Source organism: Heterodontus francisci, chromosome 17 (assembly GCF_036365525.1).
Source record: "Heterodontus francisci isolate sHetFra1 chromosome 17, sHetFra1.hap1, whole genome shotgun sequence".
Lineage (NCBI taxonomy): Eukaryota > Metazoa > Chordata > Chondrichthyes > Heterodontiformes > Heterodontidae > Heterodontus > Heterodontus francisci.
Window position 1 is genome coordinate 75,782,555 of NC_090387.1, and position 24,828 is coordinate 75,807,382.

General features: G+C 45.7%; 1 protein-coding gene across 6 annotated transcripts in view; it reads left to right on the top strand.

Moving 5' to 3' along the window:
• Positions 1 to 24,828, top strand: part of ndrg4 (NDRG family member 4) — a 195,182-nt gene that overhangs the window by 113,732 nt on the left and 56,622 nt on the right. For all 6 annotated transcript variants that reach the window (XM_068049715.1, XM_068049714.1, XM_068049713.1 and 3 more), the window contains one exon: positions 23,556 to 23,676. In XM_068049715.1, coding sequence (XP_067905816.1) covers positions 23,556 to 23,676 — 121 coding nt within the window. The remainder of the gene's footprint in view (positions 1 to 23,555; positions 23,677 to 24,828) is intronic.

Sequence of the window (24,828 nt, forward strand, 5' to 3'; positions counted from 1 at the left end):
GCTCGGCCAGCAGTTATTGCCCATCCCTAATTGTCCTTGAATTGAGTGGCTTGCTAGGCCATTTCAGAGGGCATTTTAAGAGTCAACCATATTGCTGTGAGTCTGGAGTCACACGTAGGCCAAATAAGGATGGCAGATTTCCTTCCCTAAAGGGCATTAGTGAACCAGATGTGTTTTTACAACAATTGACAATGGTTTCATGACAATGGTCACCATTAGGCTAGCTTTTTTTTAAATTCCCAGATTAATTGAATTCAAATTTCACGTTCTGCCGTGGTAGGATTCGAATCCATGTCCCCAGAGTATTAGCCTGGGTCTCTGGGTTACTAGTCCAGTAACATTACCACTACACCACTGCCTCACCTCATCCTTGCACACTTAGCACAGCTGCAAGCCTCATACTCACATCTCACAGCTTGCACACACTGCCAGTTATTCAACCATGAGAAAAACATCACTTAAATAGATTCCATCACACTCACTGATACACTTCCCTCTCCCTTGTAGGACAAGGCGACACACAACTGGAGGCAGCAGGAGTTAACCAGAGGGGGCAGGCACGCCTGCTGCCCTAACCCCCATGGAGGAGATGGTGCTGGCCATTATTGGAATGGCAATTGCTGAGCCTGTGGCCAGCAGCACGGCTGAATCAAATGAAGATTACGGTATCTTCATCCCTATTCCTCCTCACAACTCACTTCCTCCTCATCACACAATCTTTTCTGATTTACAAGCTGCAGATGGTCTAAGCATGCACCTCTTACTTCACCCCACTCCCCTTACATAGGAACAGGAGTAGGCCATTCAGTCCGTCGAGCCTGCTCCACCAATCAATTAGATCATGGCTGATCATTTACCCCAGTGCTACTTTCCCACATTATCCCCATATCCCTTGATTTTTAAAAAAATTCATTCATGGGATGTGGGCGTCACTGGCCAGGCCAGCATTTATTGCCCATCTCTAATTGCCCTTGAGAATGTGGTGGTGAACTGCCTTCTTGAACCGCTACAGTCCATTTGGGGTAGGTACACCCACAGTGCTGTTAGGAAGGGAGTTCCAGGATTTTGACCCAGCGACAGTGAAGGAACGGCGATATAGGTCCAAGTCAGGATGGTGTGTGACTTGGACGGGAACTTGCAGGTGGTGGTGTTCCCATGCATTTGCTGCCCTTGTCCTTCTAGTTGGTAGAGGTCGCGGGTTTGGAAGGTGCTGTCCAAGGAGCCTTGGTGCATTGCTGCAGTGCACCTTGTAGATGGTACACACTGCTGCCACTGTGCATCGGTGGTGGAAGGAGTGAATGTTTGTAGATGGGGTGCCAATCAAGCGGGCTGCTTTGTCCTGGATAGTGTCGAGCTTCTTGAGTGTAGTTGGAGCTGCACCCATCCAAGCTAGTGGAGAGTATTCCATCACACTCCTGACTTGTGCCTTGTAGATGGTGGATAGGCTTTTGGGAGTCAGGAGGTGAGCTACTCGCCTCAGGATTCCTAGCCTCTGACCTGCTCGTAGCCACAGTATTTATATGGCTACTCCAGTTCAGTTTCTGGTCAATGGTAGCCCCTAGGATGTTGATAGTGGGAGATTCAGCGATGGTAATGCCATTGAATGTCAAGGGGAAATGGTTAGATTGTCTCTTGTTGGAAATGGTCATTGCCTGGCATTTGTGTGGCGCAAATGTTACTTGCCACTTATCAGCCCAAGCCTGGATACTGTCCAGGTCTTGCTGCATTTCTACATGGACTGCTTCAGTATCTGAGGAGTTGCGAATGATGCTGAACATTGTGCAATCATCAGCGAGCATCCCTACTTCTGACCTTTATGATTGAAAAAAGGTCATTGATGAAGCAGCTGAAGATGGTTGGCCTTAGGACACTACCCTGAGGAACACCTGCAGTGATGTCCTGGAGCTCAGATGATTGACCTCCAACAACCACAACCATCTTCCTTTACGCTAAGTATGACTCCAGCCAGCGGAGGGTTTTCCCCCTGATTCCCATTCACCTCAGTTTTGCTAGGGCTCTTTGATGCCATACTCAGTCAAATGCTGCCTTGATGTCAAGGGCAGTCACTCTCACCTCACCTCTTGAGTTCAGCTCTTTTGTCCATGTTTGAACCAAGGCTGTAATGAGCTCAGGAGCTGAGTGGCCCTGGCGGAACCCAAACTGAGCGTCACTGAGCAGGTTATTGCTAAGCAAGTGCTGCTTGATGGCACTGTTGATGACACCTTCCATCACTTTACTGATGATTGAGAGTAGGCTGATGGGGCAGTAATTGGCTGGGTTGGACTTGTCCTGCTTTTTGTGTACAGGAAATACCTGGGCAATTTTCCACATTGCAGGGTAGATGCCAGTGTTGTAGCTGTACTGGAACAGCTTGGCTAGGGGCGCGGCAAGTTCTGGAGCACAGGTCTTCAGTACTATTGCCGGAATATTGTCAGGGCCCATAGCTTTATGCAGTATCCAGTGCCTTCAGTCGTTTCTTGATATCACGCGGAGTGAATCGAATTGGCTGAAGTCTGGCATCTGTGATGCTGGGGACTTCAGGAGGAGGCCGAGATGGATCATCAACTCGGCACTTCTGGCTGAAGATTGTTGCAAATGCTTCAGCCTTATCTTTTGCACTGATGTGTTGGGCTCCCCCATCATTGAGGATGGAGCCACCTCCTCCAGTTAGTTGTTTAATTGTCCACCACCATTCACGGCTGGATGTGGCAGGACTGCAGAGCTTAGATCTGATCCATTGGTTATGGGATCGCTTAGCTCTGTATCGCATGCTGCTTACCCAGTTTGGCATGCAGATAGTCCTCTGTTGTAGCTTCACCAGGTTGACAACCCATTTTGAGGTATGTCTGCTGCTGCTCCTGGCTTGCCCTCCTGCATTCTTCATTGAACCAGGTTTGGTCTCCTGGCTTGATGGTAATGGTAGAGTGGGGGATATGCCGGGCCATGAGGTTACAGATTGTAGTTGAGTACAATTCTGCTGCTGCTGATGGCCGACAGCGTCTCATGGATGCCCAGTTTTGCATTGCCAGCTCTGTTTGAAATCTATCCCATTTAGCACGGTGGTAGTGCCACACAACACGATGGAGGGTATCCTCATTGTGAAGGCGGGAGTTCGTCTCCACAAGGACTGTGCAGTGATCACTCCTACCAATACTGTCATGGACAGATGCATCTGCGACAGGCAGATTGGTGAGGACGAGGTCAAGTATGCTTTCCCCTCTTGTTGGTTCCCTCACCACCTGCCGCATACCCAGTCTAGCAGCTATGTCCTTTTGGACTCGGCCAGCTCAGTCAATGGTGGTGCTAGCAAGCCACTCTTGGTGATGGACATTGAAGTCCCCCACCCAGAGTACATTCTGTGTCCTTGCCACCCTCAGTGCTTCCTCCAAGTGCTGTTCAACATGGAGGAATGCTGACTCATCAGCTGAGGGAGGGCGGTAGGTGGTAATCAGCAGGAGGTTTCCTTTGTCCATGTTTGATCTGATGCCATGAGACTTCATGGGGTCCAGAGTTGATGTTGAGGGCGCGCAGGGCAACTCTCTTTCTACTGTATACCACTGTGCCACCACCTCTGGTCGGTCTGTCCTGCCAGTGGGACAGGACATACCGGTGGATGGTGATGGCAGTGTCTGGGACATAGTCTGTAAGGTATGATTCTGTGAGTATGACTATGTCAGGCTGTTGCTTGACTAGTCTGTGGGACAGCTCTCCCAGCTTTGGCACAAGCCCCCAGATGTTAGTAAGGAGGACTTTGCAGAGTCGACCGGGCTGGGTTTGCCAATGTCATTTCCAGTGCCTAGGTCGATACCGGTTGGTCCATCCGGTTTCATTCCTTTTTATTGACTTCGTAGTGGTTTGATACAGCTGAGTAGCTTGCTCGGCCATTTCAGAGGGCATGTAAGAGTCAACCACATTGCTGTGAGTCTGGAGTCACATGTAGGCCAGACCAGGTAAGGACCGAAGATTTCCTTCCCTAAAGGACATTAGCGAACCAGATGGGTTTTTACAACAATCGACAATGGTTTCATGGCCATCATTAGACTAGCTTTTAATTCCATATTTATTAATTGAATTCAAATTCCACCTTCTGGGTGGTCTCTGGGTTACTAGTCCAGTGACAATACCACTATGCCACCGCCTCCCCATAATGTCATTAGTATCCAGGTATCCATCAATTTCAATCTTGAACACGCTCAATGATTGAGCTTCCACGGCCCTCTGGGGTAGAAATTCCATAGATTCATCACCCTCTGAGTGAAGAAATACCTCCACATCTCAGTCTTAAATGACTTGCCCTTTATTCTGTGACTGTGTCCCTTGGTTCTAGACTCACCAGCCAGGGGAAACATCCTATCCACATCCACCCTGTCACACCCTGTAATAATTTTGTAAGTTTCAATGAGATCACCTCTCATTCTTCATAACTCTGGAGAATACAGGCCTTGTTTCCTCAATCTCTCCTCGTAAGACAATCCCACCATCCCAGGGATCAGTCTGGTGAACCTGCATTGCACTCCCTCTATGGCAAGTATATCCTTCCTTAGATAAGGAGACCAAAACTACACAATACTCCAGGTGCGGTCTCACCAAGGCTCCATATAATTGCAGCAAGACATCTTCACTGCTATACTCAAAACCCCTTACGATGAAGGCTAACATACCATCTGCCTTCTTAATTTCTTGCTGCACCTACATTCTAGCTTTTAGTGACTCATGAACAAGGACACCCAGGTCCCTTTGGACATCAACACTTTCAAACCTCTCACCATTTAAGGAATTCTCTGTCTTTCTGTTTTTTCTACCAAAGTGGATAACTTCACAGTTACTGACATTATATTCCATCTGCCATGTTCTTGTCCGTTCACTTAGTCTGTCCAAGTCCCCTTGAAACCTTCTTGCATCCTCCTCACAACTTACATTCCCAGCTTATTTTGTGTCATCAGCAAATTTGGAAATATTACAATTGGTCCCCACATCCAAATCATTTATATAGTTTGTAAACAGCTGTAGCCCCAGCACTGATCCTTGCAGTACCCCACCAGTAACAGCTTGCTATCCTGAAAATGACCCGTTTATTCTTACTCTCTGTTTTCTATCTGTTAACCAATTCTCAATCCATATCAGTATATTACCCCCAATTCCATGTGCTCTAATTTTGTTTACTAACCTGTGTGGGACCATATCAAAAGCCTTCTGAAAATTCAAATACACCACATCCACTGGTTCTCCTTTATCTAAGCTACAAGTAACATCCTCAAAATCACCACAATCTTACCCTGATGCCTTTCTCCTTTCAAATACCCAAGCAGTGCAACTTGACCAGGCAGTGGAGGAACAGCAAGAAGTCAGTGATGATGAAGACACACTGTCACTCAATTTCACACTCGCTGCCACCAGCTCAGATATTGACACTGCACGTGACTTAGAGGATAGTATAGAGGCAGGATCCATACGTGGTAAGATACCAGGCATGAGTGACCTGCAGCCTGGGTAGAAGGCAAGGATCGCGCAGGTGCCAGCTCTCCAGACGGCAAGGTCGCACATAGCTTCCGGTGCAGATGACATGGATGCAACAGCCTTCGGAAGAAAGCTGATGATAAGCACAATGAAATGCTTGGTGCATTGGGAGGCCTGCTATAAAACCTTCATTCAATAGCAAGGAGCATGAAGGAGTTCGGCACCAAATTGGCAAAGGGCGCAGAGCTTGGAGCCCATCCTTTCCAGCATGGTGATCAACTCCATCAGGACATTAGGTGGATCAAAGCATGATGCAGTGTCTGATGGCCGATGTCTCAACTTCTGTTGCAGCACAAGCAGCTTCCACTGAAGTCATGCAGGATCAGCTTGCTGCCGTGCAAGCTCAGATTACTGCCATTGTGGCAGCAGGTACCAGTGTTCAAAGGGGCTTGCAGAATGAGACAGCAGGCCAGCAATCTGTCCTCCCATGAAATATGAGGAATGCTGAGGTGCCGCCCTGGGGGAGTGATAGTGGCTCCATGGAGCACAAAATTGCTGTCCTTTCTCAGGATGACGGCATTCATGCTCCCACCTCTGCCAGTACCCTTGCTGTTGCTTGTCAGCCAGCCAGCTCAGACTACACCTGACCATGCCGAGAAGGGGTAGTCTGAAGCCAAGCTACTCAAAGTCATCCTCCAAAGCCATCTGCAGTCTCCCCCACTAAAAATCAGCAGCCTTCCAACAGTCATGCAGCAGCCACTGGGGTAGCACTGCATAGGAGCACTAGGACAGGCAAAAGCACACGAAAGAGAGACACTAAGGAAACATACAAGGGTGATCAACGTGGCATGATTTCATTTATAAATTTGGTTGGAATGTTTTCTTTGTAGTGGTTTTTATTTTTACATTGTGGCCCAGATGATGATGTGATGGTCAGTAACAGAAGTAATGTAAGGAATGTCATACTGTTAGTGAATGGGGAATGGGGGTTGTGGATACTTATATCGCACTCAAAGTAGTTCTTCATGTACAGCCCAGTCAGAAAGGGGCTGTTTAGGTTTCGGTCTGCCTTCCTTTTCCTTCTCTTTGTCTTCCTCCTGCTCCTCTTTTCCTCCTTATTCTCCTCCTCCCTCTCCTAGTAGCTTGTCCGGTTTTGTGGCCTCTGCTTATTCTCCAAGTCATACACTATTCCAAGGGAAAGGTCTACTCGTGCATCCATGTATGGCAGCAACTGGTTTGTGCAGAAACCTTGAAGTTAGGAAAAAGACCTTCAGTACTTGCCACACCATACCAAGTAGACTTCACAGAATCACAGAATTTTTACAGTGCAGAAGGAGGCTATTCGGCCCATTGTGTCTGCACCTGTTCTCCTAATAAGCATTTCAGCTAGTGCCATTCCCCCACCGTCTCCCCATAACCCTGCACATTCTTCCTTTTCATATAACTATCTAATTCCCTTTTGAATGCCTCGATTGAACCTGCCTCCACCACACTCTCAGGCAGCACAATCCAGACCTTAACCACTCGCTGCATGAAAAAGTTTTTCCTCATGTCACTTTTACTTCTTTTACCAATTACATTAAATCTGTGCCCTCTCATTCTTGATCCTTTTAGGAGTGGGAACAGTTTCTCCCTATCTACTCTGTCCAGACCTCTCATAATTTTGAATACCTCTATCAAATCTCCTCCCAGCCTTCTCTTCTCCAAGGAAAACAGTCCCAACTTCTCCAGCCTATCTTCATAACTGAAATTCCTCATCCCTGGAATCATTCTTGTGAATCTTTTCTGCTCCCTCTCTAATGCCTTCACAACCTTCCTAAAGCGCGGCCCCCAGAGCTGGACTTAGTACTCCAGCTGAGGCTGAACTGATGTCTTATACAAGTTCAACATAATCTCTTTCCTCTTGTACTTTATGCCCCTATTAATAAAGCCCAGGATACTGTATGCTTCTCAACCTGTCCTGCCTTCAATGACTTATACACATACACTCAGGTCCCTCTGCTGCTGCACCCCCTTTAGAATTGTACCCTTTATTTTATATTGTGTCTCCACGTTCTTCCTACCAAAATGTATCACTTCTTATTTCTCCGCACTGAACTTCATCTGCCACCTGTCTTCCCATTCCACCAACTTGTCTATGTCCTTTTGAAGTTCTACACTATCCTCCTCACAGTTCACAATGCTTCCAAATTTGGTATCATCTGCAAACTTTGAAATTGTGCCCTGTACACCAAGGTCTAGGACATTAATATATATCAGGGAACTCCACCTCAAACCCTCCTCCAGCCCGAAATACATCCATTAACCACTATTCTTTGTTTCCTGTCACTCAGCCAATTCCATATCCATGTTGCTACCGTCCCATTTATTCCATGAGCTATAACTTTGCACACAAGTCTGTTGTGCGGCACTGTATCAAATGCCTTTTGAAAGTCCATGTTCACCACATCAACAGCGTTGCCCTCATCAATGCTCTCTATTCCCGCTTCAAAAAACTCCAGCAATTTAGTTAAATATGGTAATAAGAGCAAAATACTGCAGTTGCTGGAACTGTGAAATGAGAACAAAAAGTGCCGGAAATACGCAGCAGGTCCGGCCGCATCTTTACAGAGCGAAACAGAGTTAAGGTTTCGGGTCTCTGACCCTTCATCATGTGCTCTGATGAATGGTCACAGACTTGAAACATTAACTTTGTTTCTCTCTATACAGATGCTGCCAGACCTGCTGAATATTTCCGGCACTTTCTAATCTCATTAGTTAAACATGATTTTTCCTTAAGAAACCCATGCTGGCTTTCTTTAATTAACCCGCATTTGTCCATGTGACTATTAATTTTGTCCCAAATTATTCTTTCTAGAATTTTCCCCACCACTGAAGTTAAATTGACTGGCCTGTAGTTGCTGGGCTTATCTTGTAGACCCAGTAAAAACACATAAAAACTTAGTTAAAACAAATAGGCTAGTCACACAACAATAAATAATGTGTTAAAGCCTAGGGAGGAGGAGTAGAAAGGGGGTCACAGCACACAGATGGCCGAGAAATTGTAAACAGTATAGATAAGATATATTGATGATACCAGACCCTGTCTTTCATGTAGCAAATAAAGGGAGTCGTCATGGATACTAGATAAGATCTGACTCATAGTAGATAATGGGAAACTGTGAAGTTTTGAACAGGTTCTCACTGAGCCAAATAAGGAATTATCATTATGTCATTATACCAGACCCCTATGAGTAAGTAAGAGGAGCAGGTCTTGGAAACAAGATTTAACCCCTGACTGAAACTGAGGAAGGTACGAGAACCCCGGGGAAGAACACTCGAGAAGATAAACTGAGCCAGGGGCTCAGAGAACAGACGAGCAGCCGCAAGTCCGAGACTGATCACCTCGTGTCTTGACGGGTAGTATACTGTACAAGCAGTGAGAGCTTGTACTTTGATGAGTTTTGATACTGTACAAGTAGTGAGAGCATTGTATTTGATGATTTAATGTGCGAATAAAATATCGATATACCTTTCACCAATCGGATTCCACAGATTCTTTAAGAGTAAGTGCGTATTAGGCACAACATAATTTGCGCCCGAACAGAGACGCGCTTGTAGTGTTATTTCAAGTTATTTTGAAAAGCCTCGCTGAGTTTGAACTAAATTATAAACGAAGTTACAAGTCTGACGGATCGGATTGGTGAACCTTTGAGTAATTATGGCCCTGGCCATGCCAGAGTGGGAGTTTGAGCTCTGGAAATATTTGAAAGGCAAGTGGCCCTCATGGATAGAGTTTGCAGTTAAACAGTACACTGGCCAGCAGTCCGTTGGGGTACAGTATTGGGAGGATGCGCGTACCCACCAAGCCAAAAGGGCACCTAAGTTAGTGAAAGCCACTGCTATAGCGTCTTGTATGAGGGAATTAGATGAAAAAGAGAAGGAAGTTGAAAGATTGAAGCAGGAGTTGCAAAAGTCAGAAAAAGAAAAGAATGAGTGGCGTGATAGGGCCCTGAAGGCAGAGTCAGTTAGTGCAGCACACGTGGAGCATTTAAGTCAATTCCAGTCTCAGGCTGAAAAGGCTGAGTACAGTCGCAGTAATTTGATTTAGTGTGTGAATAAAATATCGATATACCTTTCACCAATCGGATTCCGCAGATTCTTTAAGAGTAAGTGTGTATTAGGCACAACAATCTTTACACCCTTTTTTGAATAAGAGTGTAACGTTTGCAATTCTCTAGCCCTCAGGCACCATCCCCAACTCTACGGGAGACTGAAAAATTATGGCTGGTGCCTCCGCAATTTCCACTCTCACTTCCCTCAGTATGGATGCATCTTATCTGGTCCCAGTACTTTATCCACATTAAGTACAGATAGCCTATCCAATACCTCCTCATCAATTTTAAACCCTTCTAATGTCTGAATTACCTCCTCCTTCACATTGCCTGGGTTTCATCTTCTTTCTTAGTAAAGACAGATGCAAAGTATTCATTGAAATCCTCAACTATGCCCTCTGCCTCCATGTGCAAATCCCTTTTTTGGCCACTAATTGGCCCCACTCCTCGTTTGACCCCTCTTATACTATGTATATTTCTATAGAAGACTTTGGGATTCCTTTTTATCTTAACTGCCAGTCTCTTTTCATACTCTCTCTTAGCTTCTCTTATTTCCTATTTTACATCCGCTCTGAATCTTCTGTATTCAGCCTGGTTCTCAATTGTATTTTCTACCGGGCATCTGTTGTAAGCACACTTTGTCTTCTATATCTTAATCTCTATCTCCTTTTGTCATCCAGGGAGTTCTGGATTTGTTTATCCTACCGTTCCCCTTCGAGGGACGATACCTTGACTGTGCCTGAACTATCTCTTCTATGAAGGTAGCCCATTGTTCAGCTACCATTTTTCCTGCCAGCCTTTAACTCCAATTTATTCATCCTAGATCTGTTGTTACCCCATTGAAGTTGGCTTTCCCTTGTTAATTATTCTTACCCTGGATCATTCTTTGTCCTTTTCCATAGTCAGCCTAAACCTTATGGTACAATGATTACTGTCCCCTAAATGCTCTCCTACTGATACTTGATCCACTTGGCCCACCTCATTCACAAGAACCAGGTCGAGCAGTGCCTCCTTTCTCATTGGACTAGAAACATACTGCTGTAGAAAATTTTCCTGAACACACTCAAGGAACTCTCGCCCCTCACTGCCCTTTACACGACTATTATCCCAGTCTATATTTGGATAAGTAAAGCCGCCATTAATTTTTGCACCTCTCTGAAATTTCCTTGCAAATTTGTTCCTCTACATCCTTCCCATTCACTGTTGGCCTATAGACAACACTAAGCAATGTAATTGCACCTTTTTTGTTCCTTAGCTCTAGCCAAATTGATTCTGTCCTTGACCCCTCTGGGACATCCTTTTTCTCCAGTACTGCAATGCTCTACTTAATCAATACTGCCACCCCTCCCCCTTTTTTCCCTTTCCTATCTTTCCTGAACACCATGTATGCAGGAATATTTATCAAGCAGTCCTGCCCTTCTTTGAACCAGGTCTCTGTTATAGCCACAACATCATATTTACTCCTGTCAATCTGTGCCTGTAACTCACCAATCTTATTAGCAACACTTGGTGCATTCACATTGCCAAGGCGATCCAGGACAAATATGTCTGCAGAAAGTGTAAACTGCAATTCGGCTTCCAGATCAGGATTATTGATCTGCAAGCCGAATTACAAACACTGCGCAACATAAGGGAGGGGGAGAAATACCTGGACACTTCTAGAATGGTCACACCTCTTAGAACAGGATCATCTGTTTTGGTCAGCAGTGAAGGACAGGAGGATGTGACCATGAGTGAGGCAAGTAAAGGGACTGAGCAGACAGTAGTGGAGGAGCCTCGGGCTTTGCAATTGTCAAAAAGGTTTGAGGTGCTCTCAACCTGTGTGGACGAAAGCAAGGTCTGCAAGGTGGCTGAGCAGATTGGCCATGGCGCTGTGGTACAGGAAGCCATTCAAGTGGGGGAGCACAAAGGAATGTAGTGGCAGTAGGGGATAGTAGAGTGAGGGGGATTGATACTTCTGTGCAGCTGAGAGCGTGAGTCCAGAAGGCTGTGTTGCCAGGGTTCGGGACATCTGCTCAGGGCTGGACAGGAACTTGGAGTGGGAGTGGGAAGATCCAGTTGTTGAGGCCCATATAGGTACCAACGACATAGGTAGGACTAGGAAAGAGGTTCTGCTTAGACAGTATGAGGAGCTAGGCACCAAATTGAAGAGCAGAACCTCAAGGGTAATATTCTCTGGATTATTACCTGAGCCACATGCCAATTGGCAGAGGGCACATAAGATTATGAAATGAAATACGTGGCTCAAAGACTGGTGTGGGAGAAGTGGGTTTCGGTTCGTCAGCCACTAGCACCAGTACTGGGGAAAGTGGGGACCGTTGGGACAGTCTGTACTTGAACCGTGCTGAGGCCAGTCTTCTAGCAAACCATATAAGTAGGGAAGTAGACAGGGCTTTGAACTGAACAAGGTGGGAGAGGGATCAAGGTTGGGTAGATGTAGCAAATCCAGGGGTACAGTCACAGCAGGACAGCAGAATAGTAATATGGGAAATGAAGGTCAGAGAATGGCAGGAAGGGACAGAGAGAAAAAAACTAAGACCACACCAACAGTCAAGACTAGATGTTACAAAGATAACAAAAAGAGCAAACTAAAGGCTCTGTATCTGAATGCACGTAACATTCATAACAAAGTAGATGAACTGATAGCGCACATTGAAGTAAATGAATGATATGATAGCCATCTGGAGACGTGGCTGCAGGATGACAAGGATTGAGTCCTGAATATTGAGGGGTATATGACATTCAAGAAGAATTGGAAGTGAGGTAAAGGTGGAGGGGTAGCACTGTTAATCAAGGGTGGTATTGGTGCAATAGTTAGAGATGACCTTGGTTCAGGAGATCAGGATGTAGAATCAGTTTGGGTGGAGATGAGGAATAGTAAGGGAAAGAAGTCACTAGTAGGAGTAGTCTACAGGCCCCCTAACAGTAACCACAATGTATAATGAAGTATGCAAGAAGAAATATTGGGTGCTTGTGATAAAGGGACAGGAATAATCATGGGTGATTTTAATCTAAATATAAACTGGAAAAATCAGATTGGCAATAGTAGCCTCGATGAGGAGTTCATAGAATGCTTTCAAGATAGTTTCTTAGAACATCACGCTCTAGAACCAACCAGAGAGCAAGTTATGTGAGACTTGGTATTGTGTAATGTGACAGGATTAGTTAATAACCTCAGAGTAAAGGCACCTCTAGGTAGCACTGACCACAATATAATTAAATATTACATCCAGTTTGAAAGAGAAAAGAGTGGGTCTAAGCCTAGTATTTTAAATTTAAATAAGGGCAATTACATGGGCATGAAAGCTGAGCTAGCTGAAGTGAACTGGGTTACTAGGCTAGGAGATAGATCAATCGAGAGGCAGTGGCAGACATTCAAGGGGATATTTCAGAATACTCAGAATAAGTATATTCCTACTATAAAGAAAAATTCTAAGGGGAGGACTCATCATCCGTGGCTAACTAAAGAAGTTAAGGAAAGCATCAAACTTAAGGAAAAAGCATATAAATGTGCAAAGATGAGTGGCAGGTCAGATGATTGGTCAGAATATAAATAACAGCAAAGAATGACTAAAAGGTTAATCAAGAGAAAGAAATTAGAGTATGAGAAGAAGCTAGCTAGAAATGTAAAAAAGGATAGCAAGAGTTTCTACAGGTATTTAAAAAGGAAAGAGTAAGTAAAGTGAGTGTCAGTCCTCTAGAGAGTGAGAATGGGGAGTTAATAGTAGATAATAAGGAAATGGCGGATGAAATGAATAAATATTTTGCTTCTGTCTTCACTATAGAGGATACAAAAAACATTCCAGTAATAGCTGTAAATCAAGAGATGGAAGGAAGACTGGAATTTGGTGAAATTACAATCACCAGGGAAGCGGTACTGACCAAACCGATGGAGCTGTGGGCTGAGAAGTTCCTGATGAGCTTCATCCTAGGGTCTTAAAAGAGGTGGCTTATAAGGTAGTAGATGCATTCTTGTTAATTATTCAAAATTTTCTAGATTCTGGAAAGGTTCCATCAGACTGGAAAGTAGCGAATATAACCCCTCTATTCAAGACTGGGGGAGACAGAAAACAGGTAACTATAGGCCAGTTAGCTTGACGTCTGTCGTGGGGAAGGTATTTGAATCGATCATTAAGGAGGCTATAGCTGGGCACTTAGAAAAACTCAAGGTAATCGGGAATAGTCAGCATGGTTTTGTGAAAGGGAAATCATGTTTAACCAATTTATTGGAGCTCTTTGAAGGAGTAACATGCGCTGTGGATAAAGGGGAGCCTGTTGACATACTGTACTTGGATTTCCAGAAGGCATTTAACAGTAAAGGCCTGCTTCGGTCTGCAAAAAAAACCCCGACCCAAGCCTGACAGAACCACATCCGACCCGAGCCCGACCTGGCCTGAGTCCTTCCATTTTTTCCCGCACCCAACCTGACCCGACCATCCGATAATTTACCTTCCGTTTTTCACTTTGTTGTTGATCTGCGCAAGCTTAAAATAAGTGTAACTAAACCACCTTTCTAGTCAAAAAATTACATTAACAGTGGAGCCACTTACCTGTAATGGAGCGTGTCCGACCCGAGCCTGAATGCCGGACCCAGAAGTGCAACCCGACACGACCCGAACCTGACACATGTCTTCGGGTTCCGTCAGGTTCAGGTCGGGTAGCAGGCCTTTATTTGACAGAGTGTCACATAAAAGGTTATTGCGCAAAGTAGGAGATCATGGTGTAGTGGGTAATGTATTAGCATGGATAGAAGATTGGATGGTTGGCAGAAAACAGAGTATGCACAAATGGGTCCCTCTCTGATTGGCAGGATGTGACGAGTGGAGTCCCACAGGGGTCTGTGCTGGGGCCTCAATTTTTTACAATTTATATCAGTGACTTAGATGAGGGGAGCAATGGCATGGTAGCTAAATTTGCAGATGACACAAAGTTAAGTAGGAAAGTATGTTGTGAAGAAGACATAGGAGGTTGCAGACCGATATAGATAGGTTGAGTGAGTGGGCAAAAATCTGGCGGATGGAGTATAATGTGGGAAAATGTGAAGTTGTTCACTTTGGCAGGAAGAATATAAAAGCAGTGTATTACTTAAACAGAGAATGACTGCAGAATTCTGCAGTGCAGAGGGATCTAGGTATTATAGTGCATGAGTCACAAAAAGTTAGTATGCAGGTACATCAAGTAATAAAGCAGGCTAATGGAATGCTATCCTTTATTACGAGAGGAATTGAAAATAAAAGAGGTTATGTTTCAATTATACAGGGCATTGATGAGACAACATCTCGAATACTGTGTCCCACCTTCTCCAGAACTGGTCCCAGTGTTCCATAAATCTAAAGCCCTCCATCCTGCACCATCTTTTCAGCCACAAATTCATCTACACTATCCTCCTTTTTCTATACTCACTTGTGCATGGTACTGGGAGTAATCCAGAGATGACAACTTTTGAGGTCTTGCTTGCTAATTTCTTACCTCGCTCACTCAACTCTTTCTGCAGAACCACATCCCTCTTCCTATATATGTCATTGGTACCAATGTGGACCATGACTGCTGGCTGTTCACCCTCCCTCCTCAGAGTGCTCTGCAGCTGTCCAGTGACATCCTTGACCCTAGCACCAGGGAGACCATCCTGGATTCACATCTGCGGCCACAGAAACACCTGTCTATTCCCTTGACTATCGAATCTCCCATCACTATCGCTCTTCCCGTCTTCCCTGTACACCCCTTTATAGCTGAGCCATCCGTGCTGCCATGGCCTTGGCTCTGGCTGTACTCCCCAGATGAACCATCACTTTCCTCAGTATTCAGAACTGAATACTGGTTGGAGAGTGAGACGCATTCAGGGGTTTCCTGCCTGTTTCTTCTTGACTGTCTGACGGTCACCCATTCCCTCTCTCCCTGCATCCTCTTAAGCTGTGGGGTAACAACATCTATAAACGTGTTATCCACGAAGCTCTCAACCTCACGGATGCACTGCAGTGACGCCAGCCGCTGCTCAAGTTCCGAAACCTTGCGCTCAAGCTGCTGCAACTGGTCACACTTCCTACATATATGGTTATCCAGGATATGAGAAGAATCCTGGAGTTCCCACATAGCACAAGATGTACACTGTAGAGGTTGAAACAACCATGCCATTCCTTTATCTGTTGTTAATAGCCTTGCAACTGCTAATAAACCTTTACCAATACTAATAAACCTTACTACTATTAATAAATCTTACTAATGCTAATAAACCTTATTAATACTGGTAAACCCTACTAATACACCTTACTAGTAGTAATAAACCTTACTTTAAAAAAGGAAAGATAAGACACACCAGTTTATTCCCTAGTTTAGATAAGACAACTAGGAAATACTCACTAGCCAATCACTTACCTACTTTCCTATGATGTCATACCTCAATTACTTTTTTTTCCGAACGCCAGCTCTGAACCTACAGACTGGCGGCAGCAGCGACAGTTGATCCCATTCTGCTCCCAGGGAACTCTCTCTCTCTCGTGTGCTCTCTCTCTCGCTCGCTCTCTCTGCTGGGCTCTTTATGCACCACTCTGCTCTCGCTGTTTCCAACCGCTGTCAGGCAACTCTCTCTCTCTCACTCGCTCTCGCTCTCTCTCTCTCTCTCTCTCTCTCTCTCTCCTCGGCTCTTTATACATTGCTGTGCTCCTGCTGTTTCCCACCATTCTCAGTGAACTTTCTCTCTCTCTCTCTCTCTCTCTCTCTCCTGGGCTCTTTATGAACTGCTCTGCTCCCGCTGTTTCCCACTGCTCCCAGTGAACTCTCTCGCTCTCGCTCTCTCTGTCTTGCTCACTCTCTCTCTCTCTCTCTCTCTCTCTCTCTCTCTCCTGGGCTCTTTATGCACTGCTCTGCTCCTGCTGTTTCCCGCTGCTCCCAGTGAACTCTGTCGCTGTCTCTCTCTCTCTCTCGCCCTCTCTCTCTCTCTCTCGCCCTCTCTCTCGCCCTCTCTCTCGCTCTCTCGCCCTCTCTCTCTCTCTCTCTCTCGCTCTCTCGCCCTCTCTCTCTCTCTCTCTCCAGGACTCTTTATGCACTGCTCTGCTCCCGCTGTTTCCCGCCGCTCTCAGTGAACACTGTCTCTCTCGCTCTCTCCTGGGCTCTTTATACACCCCTCCGCTCTCAGGGAACTCTTGCTTGGCAAGAAGAATGTTTCACCTGGCTGGGGATCTACAACCAGGGGATACAGTCTCAGAATAAGAGGTAGGCCATTTAGGACTGATATGAGGAGGAATTTCTTCATTCAGAAGGTGATGAATCTGGGGAATTCTCTACCCAGAGGGCTGTGGAGGCTCAGTCATTGAGTCAGAGATCGATAGATTTCCAGATATTATACATATCAAGGGATATGGGGATACTGCGGGAAAATGGCATTGAGGTAGAAGATCAGCATTGATCTAGTTGAATGGTGGAACAGGCTTGAGGGGCCGAATGGTCTACTCCTGCTCCTATTTCCTATGTTTTAATGATCTGCCTGCTCTGCATAATTCTGGTGGACATTAACTGCGTGTGCGCTAACACCTTTACCAAGATGGCATTCGGCTCAGCTTGTGACAGAAGTGTTTGCGTGTGCACTGGACACCAAACTGCATCCATAGCGCCCAAAAAAACAGGCAAGCCGGGCCCAATTTTGTGCCCCCTCTATCTACCTTTCTTCTTTATAAGGACTTGTATTTATATCGTGCCTTTCATGACAAGGAAATCAAGGATCGTCAGCATGGATTTGTTAAGGGAAGATCTTGTTTGACCAACTTGATTGAATTTTTTGAAGAAGTAACAAGGAAGATAGATGAGGATAGTGTAGTTGATGTGGTCTACATGGATTTTGACAAGGTCCCACATGGCAGACTGGTTAAAAAAATAAAATTCCATGGGATCCAGGGAAATGCAGCAAGGTGGATACAAAATTGGCTCAGTGGCAGGAAACAAAGGGTAATTGTTGACGGGTGTTTTAGCAACTGGAGGGCTGTTTCGACTGGTGTTCCGCAAGGCTCAGTACTGGGTCCCCTGCTTTTTGTGGTGTATATTAATGATTTGGATGTAAATGTTGGGGGCATGATCAAGAAGTTTGCAGACGATACAAAGATTGGCAGTGTGGTAGATAGTGAGGAGGATAGCTGTAAGCTGCAGGAAGATATTGATGGTCTGGTCAGATGGGCAGAAAAGTGGCAAATGGAATTCAACTTGGAGAAGTGAGAGGTGATGCATTTGGGGAGGTCAAACAAGGCAAAGGAATACACGATTAATGGGAAAATCCTGAGAAGTGTAGAGGAAGTGAAGGACCTTGTTGTGAATGTCCACAGATCTCTGAAGGTTGATAAGGTGGTTAAGAAGGCATGGTTAAGAAATCCTTTCCTTTATTAGCCGAGGTATGGAATATAAGAGCAGGGAGGTTATGCTGGAACTGTATAACTCATTGGTTAGGCCACAACACTTGAGTACTGTGTGCAGTTTTGGTCACCTCATTACAGAAAGGATGTAATTGCACTAGAGAGGGTACAGAGGAGATTTATGAGGATGTTGCCAGGACTGGAAAAATGCAGCTATGAGGGAAGATTGGATAGGCTGGGGTTGTTCTCTTTGGAACAGAGAAGGCTGAGGAGAGATCTGATTGAAATGTACAAAATTTTGAGAGGCCTGGATAGAGTGGAGGTGAAAGGCCTATTCATCTTAGCAGAGACGTCAGTGACTAGGGGGCATAGATTTAAAGTGATTGGTAGAAAAATTAGCGGGGAGATGAGGCAAAAGCTTTTTCACTCAGAGGGTGGTGCGGGTCTGGAACTCACTGCCTGAATAAGTAGTTGAGGCAGAAACCCTCAACTCATTCAAAAGGAGTCTGGATATGTGCCTCAAGTGCCATAATCTGCAGAGCTACGGACTAAATGCTGGAAGGTGGGATTAGAATAGGTGGGTCGTTTTTCGGCCGGCACAGACACCAAGTGGCCTCTTTCTATGCCTTAAACTTTCTATGATTCTATGACCTCAGAATTTCCCAAAGTGCTTTACAGACAATGAGGTACTTTTGAAACGTAGTCACTGTTGTGATCTAATGTGGCAGCCAATTTGGGCATAGCAAGATCCCACAAAAAGCAATGAGATAAATGACCAGATCACCTGCCCTTTTTACGTGGTTTTGGTTGAGGTATGAATATTAGCCAGAAAAGCGGGTAGAATGCTCTTGTTAGAAATAGTGTAATGGGTTTTTTCACGTCTGCCTGAGAGGGTAGACGGGACTTCAGTTTAAAGTCTCATCTGAAAGACAGCACATCCAACAGTGCAGCACACCCTCAGTACTACATTGGAGTGTCAACCTAGATTATACTCTCAAGTTTCTGAAATGGGACATGAAGTCACAAAATTTTGACTCAGAGGCGTGAGTGTGACTTCTGAACCAAAGTAGGCACTTCTGCATATCTGCTGGAAGGACTGTGTGTAAGCTGCAAAGACCTTGTATGTTCGTTGCAAGGACTTTAAATCAGTATAAGGTATAAGGACCTTTCTTCATGTTAGCAGCAAGGATCTTGTACCCACAGCCCTTACAGCAACATGCTGTCGAGTTTGTGTGAGGAGCTGCCATGATCCTCGGTTCCTTGTTCCCAGGCAAGATTATCTAAAAGCAAAAAACAATTCAGCAGTGTCATGAATTCCTTCAGGATCCAATGCTGGATGGGGAGGAGGAGAGGAATATGTGTGAGATGTCCCTGATAATCAGAAAATGCCTCCACAGCGTATGGAGCGAGTCTCAAAGTGATCTTGGTCCTCACATTACAACCCCAGGCTCGTGCTGGCTGCGTGTGAGGGATGGAGGAGGAGCTGTCACTCCCCCCAAGAAAAGAGCAAAGACATGAACAGAAATTCGGAATCAACACTGCAGAGCTGATCAGCAAATCACTGCTCATCAAAAATCAAATCTGAGCTCACAACAATCGGGCTCTTTAGGGAGTTCAAGGAGAATCAGGGATAAATACTTCCACCGACTTGGCACGGACTCCTTATTATGTGATGTTCCTGAGGGTCATTTCACCAGTTAATGTGGCAAGTGACGCAGATAAACTGCTGTGTCATAATGCTTTACCCAAGACATGATGGGCCGAAGGGCCTGTTTCTGTGCTGTATAACCCTATGACTCTAAGGACTGATCAAAGTCGTGTGCAAGCTGACAGCTCCATCTACTGATACCCGCTGCAACTTTATGCGGCTTAGTCACGTAGATAACCCAGGCACATTTTCTTTTATCTTTCTATCCATTCACCACACCGCCCCACCCCACCCGAGTTTTGTTTCCTCCACTACTGAAGACTCCTATCTTGTCCTCTGCTTTCCCTCCAGTACCATAATCAGGTGTCCCAGTGAGTCTGACAGGTTGTTGAGTGTGGGATTGGGAGGTGTGGAGTTGCAACATTGAAGCCAATCTCCAAGCTGTCATACTCTGGGCATCATCCAGCAGCGACTCCTGATAATGAGGTGGATCCCGGGATCATGTTTCCAGTAAAATATCAAACTTTTACCTTAAAATGTGAGGTATTCTAGTTCATCTTAAGCACTTCTATGCTTCACATGTAATAGATTTTTAACCTAATAAGAAAAAAGCAAAATGACATTTGGGTTTTAAAACAGAACAATCAGACTGTCACTTCCTCAGAGTTACAACAGTCACTCTCCCGCACGCAATCCTTCCCAACACCCCATCCAGATCCAGTTCGCAGCCCATGCACAACCCCGCCCTTTCACGGAGACACTGCAGCTCCATTCAACTTCCAACTCTTTCACAGAGAAACTGCACCCCATCCAACCTTTTCACAGAGATACTGTACCCCATCCAATCCCTTCACAGAGATACTGTACCCCATCCAATCCCTTCACAGAGATACTGTACCCCATCCAAACCCTTCACAGAGATACTGTACCCCATCCAATCCCTTCACAGAGATACTGTACCCCATCCAATCCCTTCACAGAGATACTGTACCCCATCCAAACCCTTCACAGAGATACTGTACCCCATCCAATCCCTTCACAGAGATACTGTACCCCATCCAATCCCTTCACAGAGATACTGTACCCCATCCAATCCCTTCACAGATACTGCAGCCCGTTCAATCCCTTCACAGAGATACTGCAGCCCATCCAGTCCCTTCACAGAGATGCTGCAGTTTATCCAATCCCTTCACAGAGATACTGCAGCCCATCCAATCCCTTCACAGAGATACTGCTGCTCATCCAATCCCTTCACAGAGATACTGCAGCTCATCCAATCCCTTCACAGAGATACTGCAGTTCATCCAATCCCTTCACAGAGATACTGCAGCCCATCCAATCCCTTCACAGAGATACTGCAGCCCATCCAATCCCTTCACAGAGATACTGCAGCCCATCCAATCCCTTCACAGAGATACTGCAGCCCATCCAATCCCTTCACAGAGATACTGCAGTTCATCCAATCCCTTCACAGAGATACTGCAGCCCATCCAATCCCTTCACAGAGATACTGCAGCCCATCCAATCCCTTCACAGAGATACTGCAGCCCATCCAATCCCTTCACAGATACTGCAGCCCATCCAATCCCTTCACAGAGATACTGCAGCCCATCCAATCCCTTCACAGAGATACTGCAGCCCATCCAATCCCTTCACAGATACTGCAGCCCATCCAATCCCTTCACAGAGATACTGCAGCCCATCCAATCCCTTCACAGAGATACTGCAGCCCATCCAGTCCCTTCACAGAGATACTGTACCCCATCCAATCCCTTCACAGAGATACTGTACCCCATCCAATCCCTTCACAGAGATAATGCAGCTCATCCAATCCCTTCACAGAGATACTGCAGCTCATCCAATCCCTTCACAGAGATACTGCAGCCCATCCAATCCCTTCACAGAGAAACTGAACCCCATTCAATCCCTTCACAGAGGTACTGCAGCCCATCCAATCCCTTCACAGATACTGAACCCCATTCAATCCCTTCACAGAGAAACTGAACCCCATCCAATCCCTTCACAGAGAAATTGAACCCCATTCAATCCCTTCACAGAGAAACTGAACCCCATTCAATCCCTTCACAGAGGTACTGCAGCCCATCCAATCCCTTCACAGAGATACTGCAGCCCATTCAATCCCTTCACAGAGAAACTGAACCCCATCCAATCCCTTCACAGAGAAACTGAACCCCATCCAATCCCTTCACAGAGAAACTGAACCCCATCCAATCCCTTCACATAGAAACTGAACCCCATTCAATCCCTTCACAGAGAAACTGAACCCCATCCAATCCCTTCACATAGAAACTGAACCACATCCAATCCCTTCACAGAGAAACTGAACCCCATCCAATCCCTTCACATAGAAACTGAACCCCATCCAATCCGTTCACAGAGAAACTGAACCCCATCCAATCCCTTCACATAGAAACTGAACCCCATCCAATCCCTTCACAGAGAAACTGAACCCCATCCAATCCCTTCACATAGAAACTGAACCCCATTCAATCCCTTCACAGAGGTACTGTACCCCATCCAATCCCTTCACATAGAAACTGAACCCCATCCAATCCCTTCACAGAGAAACTGAACCCCATCCAATCCCATCCCTTCACAGAGACACTGTACCCCATCCAATCCTTTTGCAAAGAAACTGTACCCCATCCAACCTTTTCACAGAGAAACTGTACCCCATTCAACTCCTTGCCTCCCCCCCCCCCCCCCCCCCCCACCCCACAACAGAGAGACACTCTGCCTCTCAAATTCCCAACATTTTGATGGACTGAGGCAGGCTCTCAGACAGGAAATATTACAGAGGTGGAAGTAGGCAGTCTTGATGCTGGAGAGGGTATGGGGTCAGAAGCTCATCTCGGGGACAAATAGGACGCCATGGTTGCAAACTGTCTGGTTCAGCCTGAGACTGCATCAGGGAAGGGGCGTGGAATCCGTGGCAAGGGAATGGAGTTTGTGGCAGTAGGTAAAGGCAGTGGCTTCGGCCTTCCCAGTGCTTAACTGGAGGAAAGTGTAGTTCATCCAAGACTGGATGTCAGACAATAGGCACTGGAAGGATCGTGAAAAGTGGTGGAATGATAGCGCTGGGTGTTACCAGTGTATATGTTGCAACTGACATCAAGTATTCAGATAATGTCGCCAAAGTGTAGCATGCAGATGAGAAATAGGAGGGCACCGATAGTAGAGTCCCCCGATCCATGGAGAAGGATAGCGTGGTCGACCGTGTCAAAGAATTTGAGCAAGATGAGGAGGGATAGTTCACCATGATCACAGTCACATTACCTGTGACTCTGCTTAGGACCATTTCAGTGCTATGGCAGGATTGGAAACCTGATTGAAGAGATTCAAACATGGAATTGCAGGAAAGGTGGACACGGATTTGGGAGATGACAACCTATGTGGACTTTGGAGAGGAAAGCGAGGCCAGAGATATGGTGGTAGTTTGCAAGGTCAGAGGGGTCAAGGGTGGATATTTTGTGGAGGGAAGATAATTATGGCAGATTTGAAGAAGTGGGGGTACAGTAGCTGCGGAGATGGGTCCATTTACAATTGCAGCTAGCATAGGGACCAGGAAGGGAATTTGGGCAGTCGACAGTTTAGTGGGAATGTGATCATAGGAGCAGGAGGGGTCTCATGGACAAGATGAGCGTGGAGAAGGCATAGCATTGAAACTAGAGAAAGGTGTAGCTTTAGGTCTAGGACAGCCTTGTTGGGTAAGGAGATGGGGGAGATGTAGCAGGGCAAACCTAGAGGTCTATTTACTAACTGAGCTATAGGATTAAGTTGTGGGAGGGGTGAAATCTTGGGGCTCCACCAACTTCCTGTGACAGTGAGGGCTGCTGTTTGGAAATAAGGATGAGGTTACTGATTGTACTGGTCCTGCTCCTGGTCCAGCCTTACCTCTTCACACTGACCAAGTGCTGCTCTCAATCTTCCGGTACCTTCTGGAACTGCCAATAGTAAAACCACTGCTGAGTTTTATGAAGCCTCTGACTTTTTTTTCAGATAAACTGTGCTTCAACACATTCTTCAACTTTGAGGACATGCAGGAAATCACCAAGCACTTTGTCGTGTGCCATGTAGATGCTCCAGGCCAGCAGACGAATGCCTCGCAGTTCCCATCAGGGTGAGTCCTGCTGACTTATCGTATCAGCCCACATCAGCTTAAAATTCTTTACTCAGTCCCAAACTATACAATAGTCGGGATCTGGTCACAGTTCTAAACAACCCGAACATCTCTCTCCGGTTTTATATCATCCATGCCCTTCGGTTAGGTTCCTGCCAGTAACTCCAGGGTATCCATTATTCCACACATAACCCATCTGAATCCCTCGATTTGATACCAGCTTGTATCTCTCTCCCCAGTATCCTTTATTTATAATATTTCTTGGGGTGTAGGTGTCATTGACAAGCCTGGCATTTATTACCCATGCCTAGTTACCCTTGAGAAAGTGGTGGTGGGCCGTCTTGAACAATGCCTGTGGTGAAAGTCCTCCCACAGTGCTGTTAGGTGGGGAGTTCCAGGATTTTGACCCAGCACTGATGAAGGAATGAGGATATAGCAACATGTCAGAATGATGCGACTTGGAGGGGAACTCAAAGATGATGGTGTTGCCATGCATCTGTTGATCTTGTTCTTCTCCTCCATTATTTTATATATAAGCTGTCTAAACCCCTTGATTAGTTTGCAGCCTGTAACTCACTCTTGGGTGCCCATTATTCTATGTAAAAAGACCTCGATTAGATTACTATTTTGTAGTTATTCAAGGTTTCCGTCATTCTCTATACACTATAGATTGTAAACTGAGTGCCTGTATACACTGCAGCTCCACCTGCCAATTAAAACAGTGCTTCTCTTGCTTGTGGAACTCTCCCATGTGCCGCTGCTTGGAACTCTGTCCTTTACACATACAAATTTCAACACATGGAAGGTCACTAGGGCCAGTGAACTAGAGTTTCTGAGCCTTGGAGTATACTGTTGGAAATATCTGATGCCCAGTATCAATGAGGGAAGAGGGGGGTTTCCCAATGTCCTGTTGTACCTTTGGTGAAACATCAATATATAGTTTGGTGAAATAGCATCTATGATTATTTAAGCTGTTTCTCCAGGGTTTCTGTCAAAGTTACAGCAGGCGATCAAGAGAATTCATGTGGAAATTCCACCCCCACCATCCCCCCCTCCCCATGTCTTTAAGTCTTTGTCTCCCAGCACCTGTCATCTTTGTGGTACATTGGTGTTTATTATGTTGCCTCCAGCTCCCCCTTTTCACATCATATG